The sequence below is a fragment of the Panthera tigris genome, chromosome B1 (assembly GCF_018350195.1).
Source record: "Panthera tigris isolate Pti1 chromosome B1, P.tigris_Pti1_mat1.1, whole genome shotgun sequence".
Taxonomy (NCBI): Eukaryota; Metazoa; Chordata; class Mammalia; order Carnivora; family Felidae; genus Panthera; species Panthera tigris.
The window spans coordinates 30168946-30189130 of NC_056663.1; the positions used below are offsets into that span (position 1 = coordinate 30168946).

Below are 20185 nucleotides of genomic sequence, written 5' to 3' on the forward strand. Positions count from 1 at the left end.
GAAGTATTGAGAATATAATTTATGCAGAGAAAGCCTACCTAATAAATTAGTTGCTCTGATAAGAAAAATAATCTGTTACCATGAATGTAACTTTCAAACTGCCATTTCATCCATTGAGCAAGGGTTGGCTTATTAACATCAGTTGGTTGTATATGGGTTTGGCGATCAATTCTCAAAGTCACAATTTAAATAGAAAAGGCCACAAAGATCGCAAAGTTAGAGAATTTATTTCACAAATCATGCTGCTGTCTAATTGGTTAATAGGTTCCTCTCTTCCTGCCCCCACCACAGGCTGTAAGCTCCAGGGGGATAGTGATGTTGTTTTTCTTGGTTAGGTCTGTGTCTTGAGTACTTAAAACAGTGGTATCCATTAAATAGACACATTCATATTTGTTGCAAGAATAGAAATCAAGAGAATATTTATTCTCTAGGAGAATAAAGCCAGTTACCTGTAAGAATGAGCCAGGATCTGGATACTATTTATATTCTGGAAGGTCTTCAGTATATTCTAATGTGTTTGGCTAAAAAGAGACCATAAAATTGGTTAATATAATAGGAATAAGAAAGGTGATGATGACCCTGATAAAGCCAGCATATTTTTAAACAAACCTTGAGCATCAGAGAAGCTTGTGCATTAAAGACAAACTCATTTGGTATGGAGTACTTGACTCAAGATTGACTTTATTTTTTAATTAGTTTATCTATTCAGCAAATACTACCAAGTGGGATTCTGGTCACTAGGGTAAAATATGAATTACAAGAAAAAAGCCCCTGACTTAAAGGAGTCTTCTGTCTCCTTGGTGAAACAAACACCTATAAAGATAAAAGTGCAGTGTTTTAAAAGGAATCATAATGGTTTTATGGGAGCACAGTAGAAGAGGGACACTTAACTTACTATTCAAAAATACATAAATTGGGGAAACCATCCTGAGTGTACTTGGGGGGGGGGTGGACATAATTTAGATTGATAGAGGAATTGCAAAGATAGGACAGGGTTCCCATATACCCCTCATCCCGTTTCCCATTCTCTTGGGATATTGGTCAAAACTAAAAATTAATATTGGTATAGTATACTACCAGTATCTAGCTACGGGTCTTATACACAGTACACCTTTTTACGCTGAGGTGAGATCATGTATGAAAGTGCTTTGTGGACAGTAGGCCAAGCGCTAGTATTTCAAAAAATGCTGTCAGACTCTGCCCAGCGTAGGCCACTGATGGTGAAAGTTGCATTCCCTGAAGGCAGCTTTAATAACCTTGCCATGAGCTCTCTTTATTTTTATTTTATTTTTAAATTTTTTAAATGTTTACTTGTTTTTGAGAGAGAGAGACAGAGCACAAGTAAGGGAGGGGCAGAGAGACAGGGAGACACAGAATCTGAAGCGGGCTCCAGGCTCCAAGCTGTCAGCACAGAGCCCGACGTGGGGCTTGAACTCATGAACCATGAGATCATGACCTGAGCTCAAGTTGGACACTTAACCGACTGAGCCACCTGGACACCCCAAATTTATTTTAATGCTTATTTATTTTGAGAGAGACAGAACATGCTCTGGTGGGCGAGGGAGAGAGAGAGATGGGATTAGGGAACCATATCCATATCCAATATGGAGCCCCAGCTGGGGCTCGATCTCATGACCTGAGTCGAAATCAAAAGTCTGATGCTCAGCCTACTGAGCCACCCAGGTGCCCTGAGCTCTCTCTGTTTTAGTTCCATCCATGAACTCTCTCCCTCCATCCTGTGTGAGGTAAAACCCACCTTGCACATGAGGGGCTGAGGCTCACATAGGGCCAAGGAAATGAGTCAGGTTGGAGCAGGAAGCTGGGCTGCCTGCCTCCAAAGCCCACCTTTTCATCCTGTATGCTGCTTCCTGAGTCACTTTCCTGTACAACAGCCCAGAATAAGCATTTTCCAAATCATACTTCTTACTGTGCAAAACTTCATTCCTTTTTTAATTCTAAGGCTACTTGCTTCATGCTTCAAGGGTTTTCCACTCACTGTAGTATTCTGTGACTTTAAAATTTTGATGACTTTAAGGACCCATTGCTTTCCTCCCTTGGCCTTCCTGTAGGAGGTCTTTAGGATTCTATAATGTTGAATCTATTCCTTTGCACTGGCAGCCCTTACCTTTGAACATTTTAGTGACCCCTCTTGGTAGCTACCAGCTGCCTTTTTTTTTTTTTTTTGGTCTTAAGGAATGACCAAAGCTATATGCAGTTTGTCAGAGGTTAATTATGTAATTTTGTGCCATCTGCATGTATAGGATCTAATATTTTCTAACTTTTCAGGTGATTTGTGGATAATGGCAGTCAAATCAGCACTAATAATGGTGACTTTTTTTTTAAGATACAAAGCGTTTTCACTACCATTTTTTTTCACAACCATTTTTAATTAGATTTTCCCAACCGTGTGAAATAGATAAGGCAGATGCTACTCTCTCCCCACGCACGCCCAACTTTCTATGCACAAGATTATTGAAGTTCAGAGTAATTATGTGGTTCCCTAATCCCATAGACCAAATAAGCGCTGGACCCCGGGTTTGCTGACTCCCCATTCTTATCCTTAATAGAGATTCTCAAAAGCTAGAGGGAGAAGTGCAGGATGTTTTGCATGGAGTTGGGGATTTAAATTCGTAGACTAGAAACTATTAGCAAAGAATCTAATTAGACTTCTTTGTAAATAACAACAAACGAAAGGCATTTCTAGTGGTTTGTCAGTCGTTATGGAGGAAATGAAAGCTATGTGTTGACATGTTAGGTAAAACTTCATTTAAGTTCCTTTTGTGTAGTGTTTGTGAATCTTTGTGCTGAGAAAACGTGACTGCAATTTAGGAACCAAGGGTATCTCAGAATGGGTGGGAAGCAGCTCACTTTTATTTTCAAAAGATGGTTTAATGAATTTGTTTTTTATATAAAATAAGGGAAGCTGTGAATCATGTCTTCATGTGTGTGTGCGCACGTGTGTATGTTGTCAGAAACCAGACTACTTGGGCTCTAATCTTACAGTTTGATTTGTGAGGACTGTACAGGAAAGCATCCCAGCCTTGGAGCTCTGCAAGATAGGTGACAAAATGAGATTGCTTTAGATGATCGGTGATGATGTAACACAGTACGGATTTTGTCACTCCGAACAGTCTGTTTAATTTGACTGTGGTCACTTTCCACCTCTTCAACAAATTCATGACCCTGGGAACCTGAAGATAAGAAAATTGTCTTCCCTGGTCTTTCCTGTGGGGTAGAAGTAAAATGATAAGGATTCAATTGTTAGCTTGTCTGTGGACCTGCTTAAAAATGCAAAGAGCTACTCAAGCTTTAAAGATCCTCGGAAAGTCAAACGTGGGCCCTGCGTAAGAATGGATGCAAGACTGGTTATATAAAAACTGTAGTAAACAGAGCAGAGAGAAAATTAACTTTGATCTGGTGGGCCTCAGCGAGTCAGGAAGGTTCCATTCAATCCTGGCATGTACCTTTCAGGGTCATTCAGTTTAATAAGTTGTCTGTGAATAAAAAGGAAAAATTAGAAACCTGTGGTTGCCGGGAAAGTTGACCTGCCTACATAGCAAAGAAATAGATTTTCAACATCCTGGAAGGATGCATTTATTTTATGATTAGGGCTGCTAAATTTTTTTCTTCTTCACAGAAGGAATAAATTTGAAATGGCTATGTGAAAAATAGGTCATGGGGAACTAACACTGGTAGATCAGTAAAGGACTTTGCTCATAAGCGATGCTTTAGGTTTTATGCCCGTATTTTATGCCATACTGGAAAGTTTTCACATAGTTGTCACTGTTTGAAATTAATTATAATCAAGTGCTAACTCATTTTGCCTGGGAATTTTCTCTAGTTTAGAACGTCTATCTACATAAATTCCTTCTTTCAAATGAAAAAGAGAAGTTTAGTGGTAACAATTAAATGATTGTAATTTAATTTGAACAAAGAAATAAGGGTTATGAAGATAAATGTTAACACATCAAGGTCATGCTAATGTGCTAACTTTACTTTAGCATCGGAAGAGAGAAACCTCATTCCAGTAAGAAAATAAATAAATACAATATCAGATTTTCAGTAACTAGATATTTCTCCATTTCTCTGTTTTGAAGTGACATGTTGGAGCAGAGTAGGGCAGATACGTATAACAAATGAAGGAAAAAGCCTTGCTTTTTGACAACAGAAAAGATCAAATTTACAAACTGATGTCAAATGAAATTTGCTGCCCATCAGTTAGGTCAAACTGTAATGGATCCATTTTAACCCTGTGTATTGATGGCCTTAGATGAAGCTTGTGGGACCTCTTCTCTTGTGTCCATTGAGTGAGGTTCTCCTCTAATTGCGGGCAGCACTGGGAACAGCTTTAATTAGGCAGGCCTGGTGAACGCTTACCGTAAGCTGCCCGCAACTGTGCTGTGATTTACTCCAGCATCCGTTGTCACGATGCGTTGCCTTGACACCTTGAAAGAACAGCACTAATCTGTTACGACCCTCTTATTGCTGTGTTCTCACACAAGGGCTATTGAGTTTCAGGTAACCTGGGAGTGACACGGAGCACGGTTTACTTTCGTGGCATTTGACAGATGACAGTCACACAGTTCAAAAAAAATTGTTCTGGTATGCCAATTTCAAGTGTTCTGTCTGGTTGTATTTCCCCAGAAACCGTCATAGTTGCTTAGAAAACTCAGTAATTTCCGTATCTACTTTCTGTCGCAGACGCTTTTTGTACTTGGAGTGTGTGTAGAAATGATTTGTCACGTGCTGCCCTCCCAGATTTAATCAGGAAACTATGGTCACTATTAATATATCCATAAATTAAATTTGACACTTGAACTATGAACATCAACAACATAGCAAATAATTGTTTATCGCCTAGTAATTAAGGGCAGAAACACTGGAGTCAGACTTCTGGGGTCCAGATATGGGTGCTGCAATATACCAGCTGTGTGACTATGGGAAGTTACTCTACCTCTCTGTTTCTGTTTCCTCGCCCGTAAATTGGGAATAATGATAGTAAAACGTATCTATCTCCTGGAGTTGTAATAAAACTTAAAAGAGTGGACATAAAGTTCTTAGAGCAGAGCCTGGCACATAGTAGGTACTCAACAAGTGTTAGCGGTCATTACTCTAAAGGAGTTTATTGTTGAAAGTACTAAGAGGGCCTTCTTCTTTATTTTAATGTTTATTTATTTATTTTGAGACAGAGAGAGAGAGAGAGTGGGGGGAGAGGCAGAGAGAGAGAGCGAGAGAGAGAATCCCAAGTAGGCTCCGCACTGTCAGCACAGAGACTGATATAGGCCTCGAACTCACAAGCTGCAAGATCGTGACCTGAGCTGAAATCAAGAGTTGGATACTCAACAGACTGAACCACCCAGGCGCCCCAAAGAGGGCCAGATTCTAAATTCATCTCATAGGCTTTTGGAACACTCTTATGGTAGTTTTATAATTTTATTTTTGGCCCTCAAGTTATGAAATACTGGGCAAAGAACTCACAGAACTGTATAAAGGAGGAAGATTGCTAATTTCAACAAGCATAATATCAATTTCAGGCTGAAAAATTCTCTTACCTAATAAATCTGCACTTATTTTCCCCTGTAGGATTTTGCAATGTTGTAAATCTCTCACAGACACACGTGGAGAGGTGATCTGGTTTATATAGCTTATTATGAGAAACAGAAAATTACCATAGTGGCTATGATGGAATGGAATAATCAATCCCATTTTTAGTCTACTCTCCTCTTCCCCTTTCCCGCCTCCACCTCAAGCTGTGTCGAAGCACCCTGTTGGACAGAAAAGTCCCAGGTTTAAATCCTGGTGTACATCTTGTTAGCCTTGTGACATCGGGCAATGTCAAGTTCCAGTATAACTCCCTATATCCACACTTGCAAAATGAAACAGTTACCCTCCTTATATGAAATACATACTAGAACTGTTGCAGAGAAATGATAAATGTGGGGATATGTGTTGGCCATCAATGAAAAAGCACACTTAATAGTTAAGGGAGAAAGCTTAGACCTTGTAGATTGGGGTCAATCAGTGAAGACAATCAACTTTGATTGGAAGGTGGAGGAGATAATATTTAAATGCGTGTGCCTTTCTTGCTGAAGTGGATAAACACCTGGCCTCTGGGGAGACTCCTGTATAGGACACTGAGTGTCACAGGAAGGGACATGGTTACAATGACCAGGATCCTCGCCGAGGCGGAGTTCAAGCAGAGAACGCTCAAACAGTGATGACCAGATAAGAGAAATGTAGGAGAACATGAACATTTCAAAGCAGAGACTACTACTTATTTGATAGTTTTCCAGTTAGATGTAACATTTCCTTTTCCTTGGCATCACGTGGCAGAGAACAGAAGAGTCCTAACCCAGTGGAATGCATTCACACAAAAACTAATGTCGCGGGGCCCTTCCATTCCGGACAATAAAAAGTCTTTTGAGAAGGTAGGTGAGGCCTCTGGAATAACTTTTGGACCTGGGTCTCTACTTTCTCAGCATCTTCTAGATCCTTCATCCTCCTCACCCCTTAGCAAGCACTTGAGGTCCTGCTTGGTGTTAGGCCCCTAAGATCTTGTGTATCTTCCGTCTAATAAATTTAGACATTTGGATGTTTGATTGCAGTGCCAAGCAAAATGGACACACACACGCGCGTGCACGTGCGCGCACACCTCAATAGCCTAATCCTTTGACTAGGGACTGTGGCCCCCTACTAATAACTACTCTTACCTGTCCTTTCATTTGGTAGGGATAAATTCCTTAAATGGCCCTCTTTCTGTACATGTGCTTTTTTTCAGTGCAGCCTGATGGGTGTGGTATTCAGATGGACAATGTAATCATTTTCTGTGATCTTAGCATAAGCAAACATTTTGACGGGGCTGATTGGGGCTTGTGCCCTCAAATGGGGCATTTAAAAGAATCATACCATTATCCATCACTTGTGACAGTTAACTGTGAGAGGTGATACTTTGAGCACATCCATGTGGAAAAGTCCCCACCAACGAAACTGATATGCTTGGGAGATCACAGTGAACACTAGTGTGAAGCCAAGTTTGGGGGTAGAGATACCACCATTGTGAATATTAGAAGCAAGATGTTGAAATATGGCCCCCAATTGTATTGTTTCATGCTGTGTAATGACACGCCCCACGCATTTGTGATGAGGATTATTCAGTGTGCTCAATGGTATTATTCGGTAGTGCACGTGCACACCCTTGCGCATTTAAGGAGTTGGACACGGACCCTGCTACAATGGTATTTCTGGAGTCCAGTTATCTTAACTGTAGTTTGAAGCAAAATCCCCAGGTGTTTACTGGGTAGGTTCGGTTTGTGCCAATGATATGGAGTCAGCTTGTGAATGATTTGTAATAAAACCCTGAATTTTATGGTGACTTCTTCTCACATGAAAGCACCCACGTGTTCTGTCTCATCCTCCAGATATCTTTGCTGAATACACAGGGACGGATAGCAGGCCCATTTTAGCTCCCAGGGGACTCTAGTTAACCAGAGTCAGGAACAGTCTTTCTGAAGGCTGATTCAGCTGGAGCATGGGCCAGTGCGAGCACGGAGTCCCCATAGGCGGCGGCAAATGGTGACCTTCTTGGGTGGTTCTTCCCCTAAGATCACTCAGTGCATCAGCAGCAGTGGTTGTAATCCTAGGAGTTATTGCCACCAGAACTTGCTGCCTTTTACACAGCTATATTTACAAATTTTAACCTGATAAGACACACTTTCCCTTCTAAGCTTAAATCTGTGAGCCCAGCTCAGAAGACCAGATGGCAAAGCATAAACTTTATCCACTCTGTGCCTGACCGTAATCTTCTCCGTAAGGTAGTTCAACGAGGGAGAAATATGATCGGGAAAGGAATTTTGGAGGCTTTTGCAGTAAGTTATTCACCTCTAACCTGACTACAAAAAAGGGACATCCTTCTACTTCGAGGACTGATTGATGATATTCGTGTGGCTTTCATTAACTCACAACCAATTTTCACCGTGCGATCTGCACGTGTGTGATGTCAGGCTTTTAAAAGGTGGTGTGTAGGGAAGATTTCTCTGGGATCGCAGCTGAAAGCTCACTGTTATTTGATAATATTTTGCAGGTTTCCTGTTTAATTTGTTCAGTGTGTTGAAGCTGTTCAGATGAACTGCGCGGTTAAACGTGGAGAGGAGTGATAGGAGTTAACTCTGCATTGGCAGCTCCATCAAAAAACAGAAACAGCAGCTTATCTAGTGTCACATGCCCTCAGCGTATCTTGGTTCCATACACGTGCTAAAATTTGTTTCCCGTTCTAACAATACAGGGCAATATTCGATATAACGGCACTGAATGTATTTTAAAAATATGTGCACAGTAGATCGAAACAAGAGGATCATTTAGATGAACGGTTCTTTTCATCTATTTCACCTTTAGCATAGATATTCATTCACACATTAAATTGTTGGAATAAATGAATATATTGCCCTAAATTTTTGTGTGGTCACGATGTAAGATGAAGATTTGGGGATTACCACCACAATTCTTTTCTACGTTGCATGACATATCAAATAAGAAACACAAGTGCAAAAACAGACGGCTTGCGTTGAGTTAGAGTCAGAAGAGTGTGTTTGTGATCTTTTAAAAGCCTGTAAAACCCTGAAAGCCAGTAAAAAGAAATGCCTGTAAAGTGTGTGGCATTGCTCTGAGGGTTTTTGAGTTTCTGTTTTTAAAGGCTGTTCTCTTTTGCACTTTACTGTCTGTCTCTGTTGATACATTTCTAAGGGTGTAGATGCATTCATATTAATGTCAAGCAAGTTTGAAATAGATGTTGGCAAAGGCTGTCTAGAACTTGCTCTATCATTAGATTGTTTCAGGGTGTGGAACTCCTGCCTGTCCAGAAACACACTGAGAGTGAAATTTTGAACTGTGGCAGACCAAATACAATTAAATCATGTCAGAGATTCTCAGAACACTTACTACATCCAAAGCATTAACTTAGCATTGTTTTGCCTTCAAGCAATTTTTAGTTAACGGACCATTTACTCTTAGCCAGGGACTGAGAGGCAACTAACATGTTTTTTGCAAGTTTTGAAATCCAAGTACATCGTTAAAAAATTGCTCTCCCAGTTTAGAAGTGACCCCTGGCCTTATAAAGTTACATCTGAGTACTAGAAAGTACTTGGTGGAGTAGATTTTTGTTAATGAAATAAACAAGATTATTTCATGTGAGTAAACCATTGACTGGGAAACATACAGAGTAAAATGTATTCCATTAAAATATAGTTATTATTTTATAATCTAATAAAAGAAAATGTCTTGAAAACTATTTCATTAGGGATAGATGGGAAAAACTGCACAAACCATATGTGCTCAGTATTCGCTTGCATTTTTGTTAGGAGTCTGTGAAATATCCAGGGCTGTTCCATTAGTGTGGTTATGTAAGAAGACAGAGAAGAGTTTATGTTGTTGTCAAGCCTTCAGGGCCCTTGAATTTGGGCTCCGCCAAGAATGAGTGAGGAAGTTTGTATGGCACTTACGGGGAAGGTACCCCTGACAAGAGAACACCCATGGACCAAGGATGCGGTTGTGTAGGTGTGTTGTTGCTGTACAGGTGTGTTTCTCCATTTACGCTCTGGGGGATTTTGAGTTAACTCCTTGAAAGAGCTCTTCCCTGAAAGGCGAATGTCCTCATGTCCTAGGTTGTTACCCTGAAGGATACAGAAGGCGCCATTACTGCAAGTAAACTTTGAAGGTTGCAAAATTAGAATAGCTGGGAACTTCTGCACTTCTGACGTACTTGAAACTGTGTGCAAGAGGGAGGAACTCAGGCTAGTCGATAGAGGTATACCAGAAACCTGAATCATTAAGAAATGTTTATACACAGGGTCAGCTAAAGGAGTGGATATTTCAGCTAAGAAAGACCTTCTAATCTGAAGGTCTCTGCAGCACTACATCACAGATCATCTCTTTTTAAAAAAAAATTTTTTTTAACGTTTATTTATTTTTGAGACAGAGAGAGACAGAGCATGAATGGGGGAGGGTCAGAGAGAGAGGGAGACACACAATCTGAAACAGGTTCCAGGCTCTGAGCTGTCAGCTCCGCCTGACGCGGAGCTCGAACTCACGGACTGCGAGATCATGACATGAGTCGAAGTCGGACGCTCAACCGACTGAGCCACACAGGCGCCCCACATCACAGATTATCTCTTAAAGACAACAGATGTGTACATCTTTGCACATGAAACCCCAAAAGAAAGGATAAATGTTGACATTCCAGATGAGTGATTGTTTTCCTTGCACCGAAGGACCTAGCAAGATTGGAGCCCCAAAGTCATGGATATGAGGTTGAGCCATCTGAGGATTTCAGGGCTGTCTCACTCACAGAATTTGAATGGAGGATATCATTTTAGGAGATAGACTTGTACATTAAAACTCAAATCTTCCCAAGAATCTCCTTCATGAAGGCAAACTTAGCCAAGGCATTGAAACGTAATGAAATCCTGAGCCTTTCATTGAACTACAGAAAGACCAGGTGAATGAGGCAGGAAAACAAAGAGAAACCAAGATTCCTTTTTTTTTTCTTTCTTTGTGAGTGTGTTTATGTGCACATGCAAGTGTGTATTTCCTTACTTGCTGAATCGGTTGAGATTTAGTTGTAGGCATCGTGACATTTCACCCCCAGTTCTTCAGCAGATACCACCTAAGAACAAGGACCTTCTGTGTAACCACAATGCGTGATCACAGAAATTTCATGTTGATACGATATCGGATTTGTATTTCCCAGGTAGTCCCATTACTATCTTTCAGAGTGTTTTCCACGACACGGGATTCAGTGACAGCTGCACATTGCATTTACTTGTCATGTTTTTGAATTTGCATCGGTTCTCATGGTCGGTCTTCTTTTGTCATTCGTGACACTGACACTTCTGAAGCCTAGACCAGCTGTTTTGCAGAATATCCCTCCATTTTGAATTTGTCTGATTTGTTCTCTCACATTTGAAACCAAGAGATTGATTGATAGACGAACAGGAGGGGAAGAAGAGGTGGGGAGAGAGAAAGGGAATGAGAGAAAAGGAAAAAGATGCACATGATTTTATGAAAAATTGTTTAGTCAAACTCAAGAGCATAAAGTCTAGTACATTTCTCTTCCAGCTGTATTGATAAGCAATTGTTGAGAGCTGTGGGGTGATGGGACCTGGTGCTTATTGGGAGTTAAGGATATCTGGAATATTTCAGTGAAAACATTTTGCTTAAAGGCCAGGGACTAAACCTTGAGAGTCTGGGTGGCATGCCAAGTTAAATGTAAAACTCAGTGAAAACCAAAAAAATGTCAAGCTAGTTATTTTAGTTTATACATAAAATAGTGAGACGATTTATTTTTCTTAATACATGTAAACCAGTTTCTTTGGTGCCATTGAGCTACAGCAGATTTGTTTTTTTTAACACCCTTCGCTGGGCTTAACAAAAATTGAAGATGCCTTAAAGAGTTAATAAGAACATACAGACACTATTCCAGAGAGATGAGAATTTAGTCTGTCTTTAAATACCTCCAAAACAGAGATGCATGAACCCCAGCTTAAAAAGGAAGACTCCTGTAAAACCTGTTTAGAGTAAATCTTATTCTCAAGCTGTCAGAAAATAAGAACCAGACAAAATAATCAGGTATCAAAGGCTAAGAACAGCTGACATGAGTTTTCTACCTTGCCGCTATGTCTCCACATTAAGTGCCAACTTCTCCACGACATCTCCTAGGCTCCAAATAAATAAAAAGGGGACGTGATTTTTAGGAGCACTGCTAAGAAATCACAGCATTCAAATGGTTTTTGCTATAATTTGTAGGAACCTTCCTATGCTTATTCCTGACATTTGATTTACTTGGTTAAGGGCAGAAATGTAGAAAAACAATCAAACCCTGAGTAGGAAGGGAACTTGGTTTCCTGGTTGTGTCTAATATGGCTCTGATGGCTGTCCTTGGTGTCCTGGTCACCACACCCAGTGAATCATTATGCCCTGAATCAGGGAGACCAGTCTTATTTGCCGAGGTTTTAAGTTAATACCTGAACCAGAGCAGAAGTGGGCTTCGTAATTGGCTTCTCTGAGACTCAGCGGAAACAGTGTTGAGAGCTCAAATTCTGTGATGTTGATTATTAAGTGAAGCGTGTGCAGAGGAAGGTCCACTCATTATGCTTTTATTTAAAAAAAAAAAAACCCACTTTTATTATGAAAAAAACAGGCCTACTATATTGAATTGTTGCTTGACTTCTACAATGATGGACCAACTTCTTGGGAAATTTGTTTCATTTTTATGCCGATCCATTCCCTGCCACCATTTTATTTTGAAGCAAATCTCAGAGAGTATAACATTTTATCCATAAATATTTCTGTAGAGAATAGATACTCTTTTAAGCTGTCTTGCTTAAAATAAGACAGGTATATAGGTGCTTAAGGTATTCTACCAGGTAATGCACAGCTTAAGTACTTCCAGTCTCTGTTGAGAAGATTTAGAAGAGCTAAAGCCAATCAAACTGACAATTTGATCTGAGTATGGTTGTCATCTGGAATGGTCATTCATTGCGTGGAGGACACCAGCCTGAGGCCCAATAAAAAAAGTGATGTCGCTAAAGAATTTCTTTCTTGAAGAAGGGAACGTCGTTAAGAGTTACGAGTTCTCTTTGTTCTGTGGTCACCTCTGATGATAGCATCGTCTAACTCTGACTCTCCAGAAACATTGTAACCGTGGACAAGTCAGTCACTTACCCGTCTCTGAAGTTAAACTTCCCCATTTAAAAAATGGGTTTGATGCCTGCTGTACGTATTTACAGAGCCGTGATGAAGAATATTTGTGATCTGAGATGTGAACGTACTTTCAAAATAATGGCCTGTATATAGTACACATGAAACTAATATAACACTGTATGTTAACTATACTGGAATTTAAAATAATAATATTAGTCATAATGGCCTAGCTGCGTATTCTCCTCTAGCATAGTTTTTTGTCTTTTTGAAATGACCACTGTTCAGGATTTTTAATGGCATCAGAAAAATGTAAAGATTGAGGAATTGACCATTTAGAATATTTTACAGTCTAGGTTCCCCTCGCTCTCCCCTGCCCCAAGTATATTTTATATTTGGGCATTTTATTTTTCTCCAAGCTGAGATCCATTTTGGTTGACTCATTTTTTCCCCCCTTTCTGTCTTTCTCTCTCAGATAGTAAAACATTTGGGAATGGTGTCTTGATCCAGCTCACCTAAAATTAATATGTTTCTCTTTAGAAGATGATCAAAATTTTTTTCCTTCTCTTTTGTTTTTTAGCTTTGCCTCCCCGGTTGAAAGAGATGAGAAGCCAGGAGTCTGTTGCAGGCTCTAAACTAGTGCTTCGCTGTGAGACCAGTTCCGAATACTCCTCTCTCAAGTTCAAGTGGTTCAAGAATGGGAACGAATTAAACCGAAAGAACAAGCCACAGAACATCAAGATACAAAAAAAGCCAGGGTAAGTATCATGCATATAATAGCAGAGGCAGTGTCTAGCAATGGAATGCTATAAAATGGAATAAAAATTATTCTCAGCCCCAATAAATAAATTTACTATCAAAAAGCATGATCTATAGTAAATAAAAAAGGTTTTTCATTCTATGGTGGCCAGAAATTGCGTTACTATATAGAAAGGAATTTGAAATTTTGATTCTTGCGGCTTCTGGATGAGGAAAGAAAATGGGTGGGGAGAGAACTGTAGGGCGTGGAGGGGGATAGGAAGGAGAAGGAAGGAAGTAGCTTTAGTGGTAGTGGTAGCTGCTGTAATTGGAATATGTTAGATCTTAAAATTCGACTTCTTCAAAATAAGACGAATGCTGTTGAGAGTACAGTGCCTTCTACAATCAACATCCCAACTTCGTGATAAAGCTGAATAAATACCTAGATTTATGGAAAGAGAATGCGGTCACTCGAATTTCAACTATTTTCAAGTTAAGAGGTTAATACATACAGCTCTACCTAATAAGGTTTTTTTTAAGTTTATTTATTATTTTTGAGAGAGAGAGAGTGAGCATGTGTGGGAGAAGGGCAGAGAGAGAGGGAATCCCAAGCAGGCTCCATGCTGCCGGCACAGAGCCCGACTCGGGGCCTGAACCCACGGACCATGAGATTATGACCTGAGCCGAAACCGAGCGTTGGATGCTCAACTGATGAGCCACCCAGGCACCTCCCCCCCAATAAGTTTTTTAACTGACAATTCTGTGAAACTACATCACCCACTGTAGCAGATTAAAACATCAGAGCATCTTAGCAAGAATCTTAAATCATCCCACCTTCCTTGTGGAGGTCCACATTTGGAAAGGCTTCTTGTGATTCCTATAACCTCTTGGAGGGGGGTTTATACCTAGTCTAAAACGATGCTCCTTTATTATTCCTATTCTCCTCATTTTTATTTACCTCCTTAGTTAAGAGATTCTCTTCTAACATCAAACTACATTTTGAAATTAAGGAAGAGATAAGTATGTGAGAGTTTTGCTTGCAAATAGTCCTTTAATCAGTGTGACCTATGTGATAGCACTTCCAAACTCAGAGATCACATTTTCTTTTTTTAATCTTTAAAAAAAAATTTTTTAATGTTTATTTTTGAGAGAGAGAGAGAGAGAGAGAGACAGATTGCAAGTGGGGAAGGGGCAGAGAGAGAGGGAGAGACAGAACCTGAAGCAGGCTCCAGGCTCTGAGCTGTCAGCACAGAGCCCGATGCGGGGCTTGAACCCACGAATCGTGAGATCGTGACCTGAGCCAAAGTTGGACGCTTAACTGACTGAGCCACCCAGGCGCCCCAAAGATCACATTTTCTTTGCTCATGCTTCCGCAGATTCCAGTGACATCCCAGATGTGATACTGGCAGCAACAACAAAAGAGTCTCCTCCTGTACTTTGATTTTCTAGAACACCTACCAAAGAATTGTCACACAGTCATGAAGCAAGAGTAAACAAAGTGATTATAATGGAAATTTAATTTAATCTTCCCAAAGTGTTTAATTGCTCTAGTAACCATAATCAGTGAATTTTCCCCCTAGTTTCCATGGCTTTATTAACTACACTGCTTAGTCTCCTTGTTTAGTGTGTCAGCAGGATCTCTTGACTTGGACAAAAGAGTAGGGATTGCATTTGCAACAGATGCTTCTCCAAAGATATAAAAACTAACTCTGTAAAGTGACATGGTGTGGTTTTTTTGTTTTTTGGGTTTTTTTTTTTTTTTTTACATAATATTACTTATTGCAACATTCCCATAGGTAGTAGGGGAAGTTGAACTGTACATGGTGACTAATTTTGCATATTAAGAAATTTAGATGGAAAACAAAAATGTTCTGCCTGGCCTTGAGTCATACAACGAGTAAGAAACTACGCCGGGACACAGATCTGTTCCTTGGGTCCCTTTAATGCCTTACTCCTTCTTTTAAAAATGGAAAGCATACAGGTGTAATAACCTGTGTGCATGTGGGGAGGGGAGGAGGAAGAGCAAGTGAACTGAAAAAAAATAACTATGATGCTTTGACAAGTGTAACAAGAAAAAAAAAAACTTTTAGATACTGGATTTTGAAGTCTGCTTTGTTTTTCATCAATTAGACACATTTGTAAGAAACTAAGTTATCTTCACATGCAGGAGAATGTCTCATTTCTTTCCACATGGCTGTCAAATGATATCAGTAATATTTAGGTGCCCACAGAAGGCTTTATGCTGGGAATGGGAGGAAATGGGAGCAGCATGGGGCGTTATCTCTGCACTCAGGGGGGTCACAGATCATATAGGGATTCTGGAGTTCAGCCTTATCTGAAAGCATGGTGGTTTCCGAGGTTGTATGCTAAAGCACTCTTAGGGCTGGGGAACTTTCGGATTTTCAAGCAGCCCATCCGTTTGCAAATAGTGACCTTTTAGAAAATTATTATTTATATTAAGGTAAATTCTACTCTAAGTCAAGATTTAATTAGGGAAAATACCCCTGATGAATGATCTAGCCCATCATACATACAGTAAAGCCTGGTGCTAAATTGTAGGTTCCTGATACTGAGCTTGGGAAGAGGGAGAGACCCCAAGAGCTATAGGAGTAGCCACGAAGAGGTGGATTTGTCTGCTGAAGGGAGAGAATCCCCTCTGGCTGGGTGGGTAGGGTGAGATGGGAAGTTACAGAGAAGGAGCAGAACGGTAGTCAGTAGCAAGTTCTGGGTTTTTGTTTGTTTTGTTTTTAATTTTTTTTAATGTTTATTTATTTTTGAGAGAGACAGAGAGTGTGTGCAGGGGAGGGGCAGAGAGTGGGGGAGAGGCAGACAGCAAGGGAGACAGAGGATCCAAAGTGGACTCTGATGCAGGGCTCAAACTCATGAACCATGAGATCATGACCTGAGCCAAAGTCAGATATTTAACCAACTCAGCCACCCAGGCGTCCCGCAAGTTCTGTTTATAGGACAGTAGAGAGGCCAGTGGGCGAGTCGATGGGAATTCAGTCCTTTATGGGACAAGATGCTGTGTGTCAGACCCTGGGCTAGACGCCAGGTACCCAGACATGGAGGACATGCTCCCTGTTCTTAAGAGGCAGGTGGTCTAGAGGGGAGAGAGTTGCTGAACAGTTAAAATATTCCATCTTAACTTCTACAGTAGCGATAGTCATTGGGTGTCATAGCAAGAAGTGCAAGGGGACCCAGGCAGGGACAGGGGAGGCTTCCAAGAAAGAAGGAGAGGAGGAGGGGAGGGAGAAGAGATTGAGGGAATAGAACAAAGCATCTTCAGACTGCGAGTATTTAGTCTAAGGATGCCTGGGGAGAAGCAAATGAAGTTGAGTAGATAAGGTGAAAACAGTATGTATATGCTTAAAGAGGTAATTTGTTGCATGGCTTGGATGACATATAAAAGAGTCATCAGTATTCAGAAAAGCATTTTCATGTTGGCTTCATAGGTCCAGACAGCTAAGAGTACTGTCTACATGTTAATAAAATCCCATTATACCAGAAAGGCCAATATTCAGAAATTACTTCTTTTAAACAATAGCCTTGCTGGAAAGAATTAAATGGAAGAAAAGGCGTTTTATTCAGGTTATGTGACTGTAAACTACTCTTGGCGAAACATTTTAACATATTTGATCTTCCAAAAATAAGACACTTTGTGTAAAGTGGGCCATTAGTGTTGTCAACTTTTTTTTAAGGCTAAAGAACCAAACTCAATCTAAATTTAATTAACATTTGCAAGGTGCCCTATTATTTCAACTTGTCCTATACATATAAGAGAATGGATACGATTTTGAAAAAAATGTTTACTTATTTATTGGGGGGAGGGGCAGAGAGAGACGGAGAGAGAGAATCCCAAACAGGCTCCGTGTTGTCAGCGCAGAGCCCCATGCGGGGCTGGATCCCACAAACTGTCAGATCATGACCTGAACTGAAATCGAGAGTTGGATGCTTAACAGGCCGAGCCACCTAAGCGCCTGAGAATGGATACTATTATTGTTATACCCATTTTTAAAAAAAATGAATGTCCTAAGATGAGGGAAGTTTAGTTTCTTGCTGTATGTCCAATGTTAATGAATGCTCAAGCTTGGATTTGAACTAGGTCTGACTCTATGCCTGCTGTCTTTTCAGTTACTGGTGATTTTTCTACATATAGTGAAGCCACAACACAGGGCTGGAGACATGCTTAGGCATTGGGTGATGGTCTTTCATAAAAAAACACTCTAATTTTTCAGTTTCACCTACATATTCAAATTGTTAACGTTTTGCCTTGGTTACTTGGTTACTCAAACTTTATCTTCGGCTTTGATCAACCAAGCAGAGGTGAATTGTAGTGTGAGATTTAGGATTTCATTGGGATTGTCTTTATTTTAAGAAAAATGTTGACTCTTTTCCAATCCTTAGTCTAGGTTTTCTTTTTCACAGAATCTAGATGGTACATTGCAGCCAGAATTTCCCTTTAATCCCTTAGCGTTAGGAAAAGACATCACAGCAATAAGCAATCTCCATTATTTTGTAAAGTCTTATCGCCCTTCTGTCCTGCTCCTACTAATGACATACATTCTTACATGTTCTTCCTACGATTTCGAATTTACATTTGAGGCTGTTTATTTTATTTGGCGAAGCAACGGGTGGAACCAATTTTTTAAAAATGGAAAATGCCCTAGTGTTATGTGTCTGCTTATCCTTTTGTTCTGTTTCCTCTGCCGGGTGGATAGTTTTGGCCAAGAAGACTGGTTAAAGAGCTTGGAGTGTGACAGATTCATATATGAGGCTGTCAGACTGGCCTCATTGAAATATCTGTTCTACGTTAGCCTCGTGAAAGGCCGACTTCCTGTCATGTGTGTGTGGCATGCTCCTTTGGATGCCCATAGTGTTTCCTCAGCTCTTCTTTTCCACTCTCACGTATTTTACTTTTGTTTAAAATTGGATCTAATTGGTTTGGTCAGATTTCTGCAAAAGTTTTAAAAGAATGCTTTCTTCTGTTGACAATTGTTGCGGGTCTTTGACTGTATAATAGAAAACGTTCACATGCATCCCTTTCTTTTATCAGCTGAACAGTTCTTGCAGATCATTTTAATTTTATATTATAAGGAAATCTCAAATTCCTTAGGTGTAAATGGGAATAGTCAGTGCCCATTTCATAGGGTTTATGTGAGGCATTTGGTGCAGTCCCTAGTACTGTATATGATAGCTGCTTCTCCCTGCTCTGTATCCTTCTCTTTATTGACAGGTCAACAGTGTCTGAAACTGTGTTGAACACACACACACACACACACACACACACACACACACACAAGCACACTCACATACTCACATACACACACACTCACAGAGTTCATATAGGATTCCTTAGAGATCAGAGGAATGGAATTCTATCAACTGATGAGATATTCCCATATGTGTTAAAGTTGCCTTGGCCTATAAACTATGGTGGAAGAATCAAGCCAACTAAGAAAAAGGAGATAGTAGTTATTGGAACCTTGGGCCCATTTTGTCAGTAAGTACTTATTGAAAGAACAGAGTTTGCATTTTGATATTAAAAAAAGAGAAATTAATATTTAGAACTTCTGTCTTTAAATCAGTCTGTATTACTTTATTTTTACATAGTATTGTTTTTCTTAATCCAAAAGTAATGTATGCTCATAAGAAGTCTAAATATTGCAGGAATATAGAATGTGACTGTAATAAGAGTTAACATTTATTGGGAGTGCATTTAAACACTTTACATGAGTTAATTCTTTTAATACTTTTAGAAAGTGAAAATCCACTAAAACATCACCCCCTCCCAGATTTCTGGATAACTCGTTGATTAAAGAGCAAAAGGTTCATTTTATGATTGGAAGGGAAGTCACCCTTTTTCCAAGTTAACTTCCTTCCTATGGAGAGCATACGGTAGCCTATTAAAGAGAGTAAAACAAAACTGTTGTAACCATACTTATCAAATCCCCAAATCATTGCAATATATAATTTTCAAGAAAGGATTTTCTATTTCTACTCTCTTCCTGCTTCCTGTTCCTTACTCTAGGACCTAACGATTGAAGACTCTCATAGTTCAATGTATCACTGGAATTCAAAAGGATCTTAATGATCATCTGGATAAATGTTTTTCCCATCGTGTCCCTGAAGAATCTTCAGATTGAAAATGGGCTGCCAGCCACTTTGACCTGAACATCTTTGTCTCTTCATGATAGCTTTGAATATAAGGCTCTGTTTTAAGCTTTCACTTTAAAACAGGATTTTTTTTTTTCAAAATACTTGAAACCACTGATCTAATTTAATCTTTTCTCTGCATAGAGATATTCTTGACAGGTGGTTATCCAGACTTGAATCTTTCCAAAGAGAAAGACACCCTCCCCATTTTTGAATGTTCAAAAATTCTTCCTTACACTCAAAATATGCCTTCTTTTTCCTGTAAGACATAATTCCACAAGAGCCTCCCCAGATAGTTTTCTTTTCCAGGTGACCATGAAATGTATTTACAAAGCTATCCATATCATGTTCATAGGTGCCTGCCAGTAGGACCTCTGTTTCTTTAACAGAATCTTCTCTAGTGATAAGATTTGTAAGCTCTATTCAACGCTGATCAACCTCTTCTAAAGTCCTCTCGTTATTGATATTTTTCATCAAATGCCACTTCAAAACATAATTAAATATTCTAGATGTGATCCCGCCTGTGAGCAGTGTATTGAGACTTTTATCCAGTTTGATTTATGCTGTTTTAATATTAATATGGCCCAACAGTGTATGTTTC

The 20185-nt window shown here is 39.8% G+C and overlaps 1 protein-coding gene across 5 annotated transcripts in view; it reads left to right on the forward strand.

The window, feature by feature from the left end:
- The window catches only part of NRG1 (neuregulin 1), a 1098681-nt gene that overhangs the window by 914584 nt on the left and 163912 nt on the right, over nucleotides 1–20185 (forward strand). For all 5 annotated transcript variants that reach the window (XM_042983158.1, XM_042983166.1, XM_042983169.1 and 2 more), the window contains exon 2: nucleotides 13271–13448. In XM_042983158.1, the coding sequence (XP_042839092.1) occupies nucleotides 13271–13448 (178 nt within the window). The remainder of the gene's footprint in view (nucleotides 1–13270; nucleotides 13449–20185) is intronic.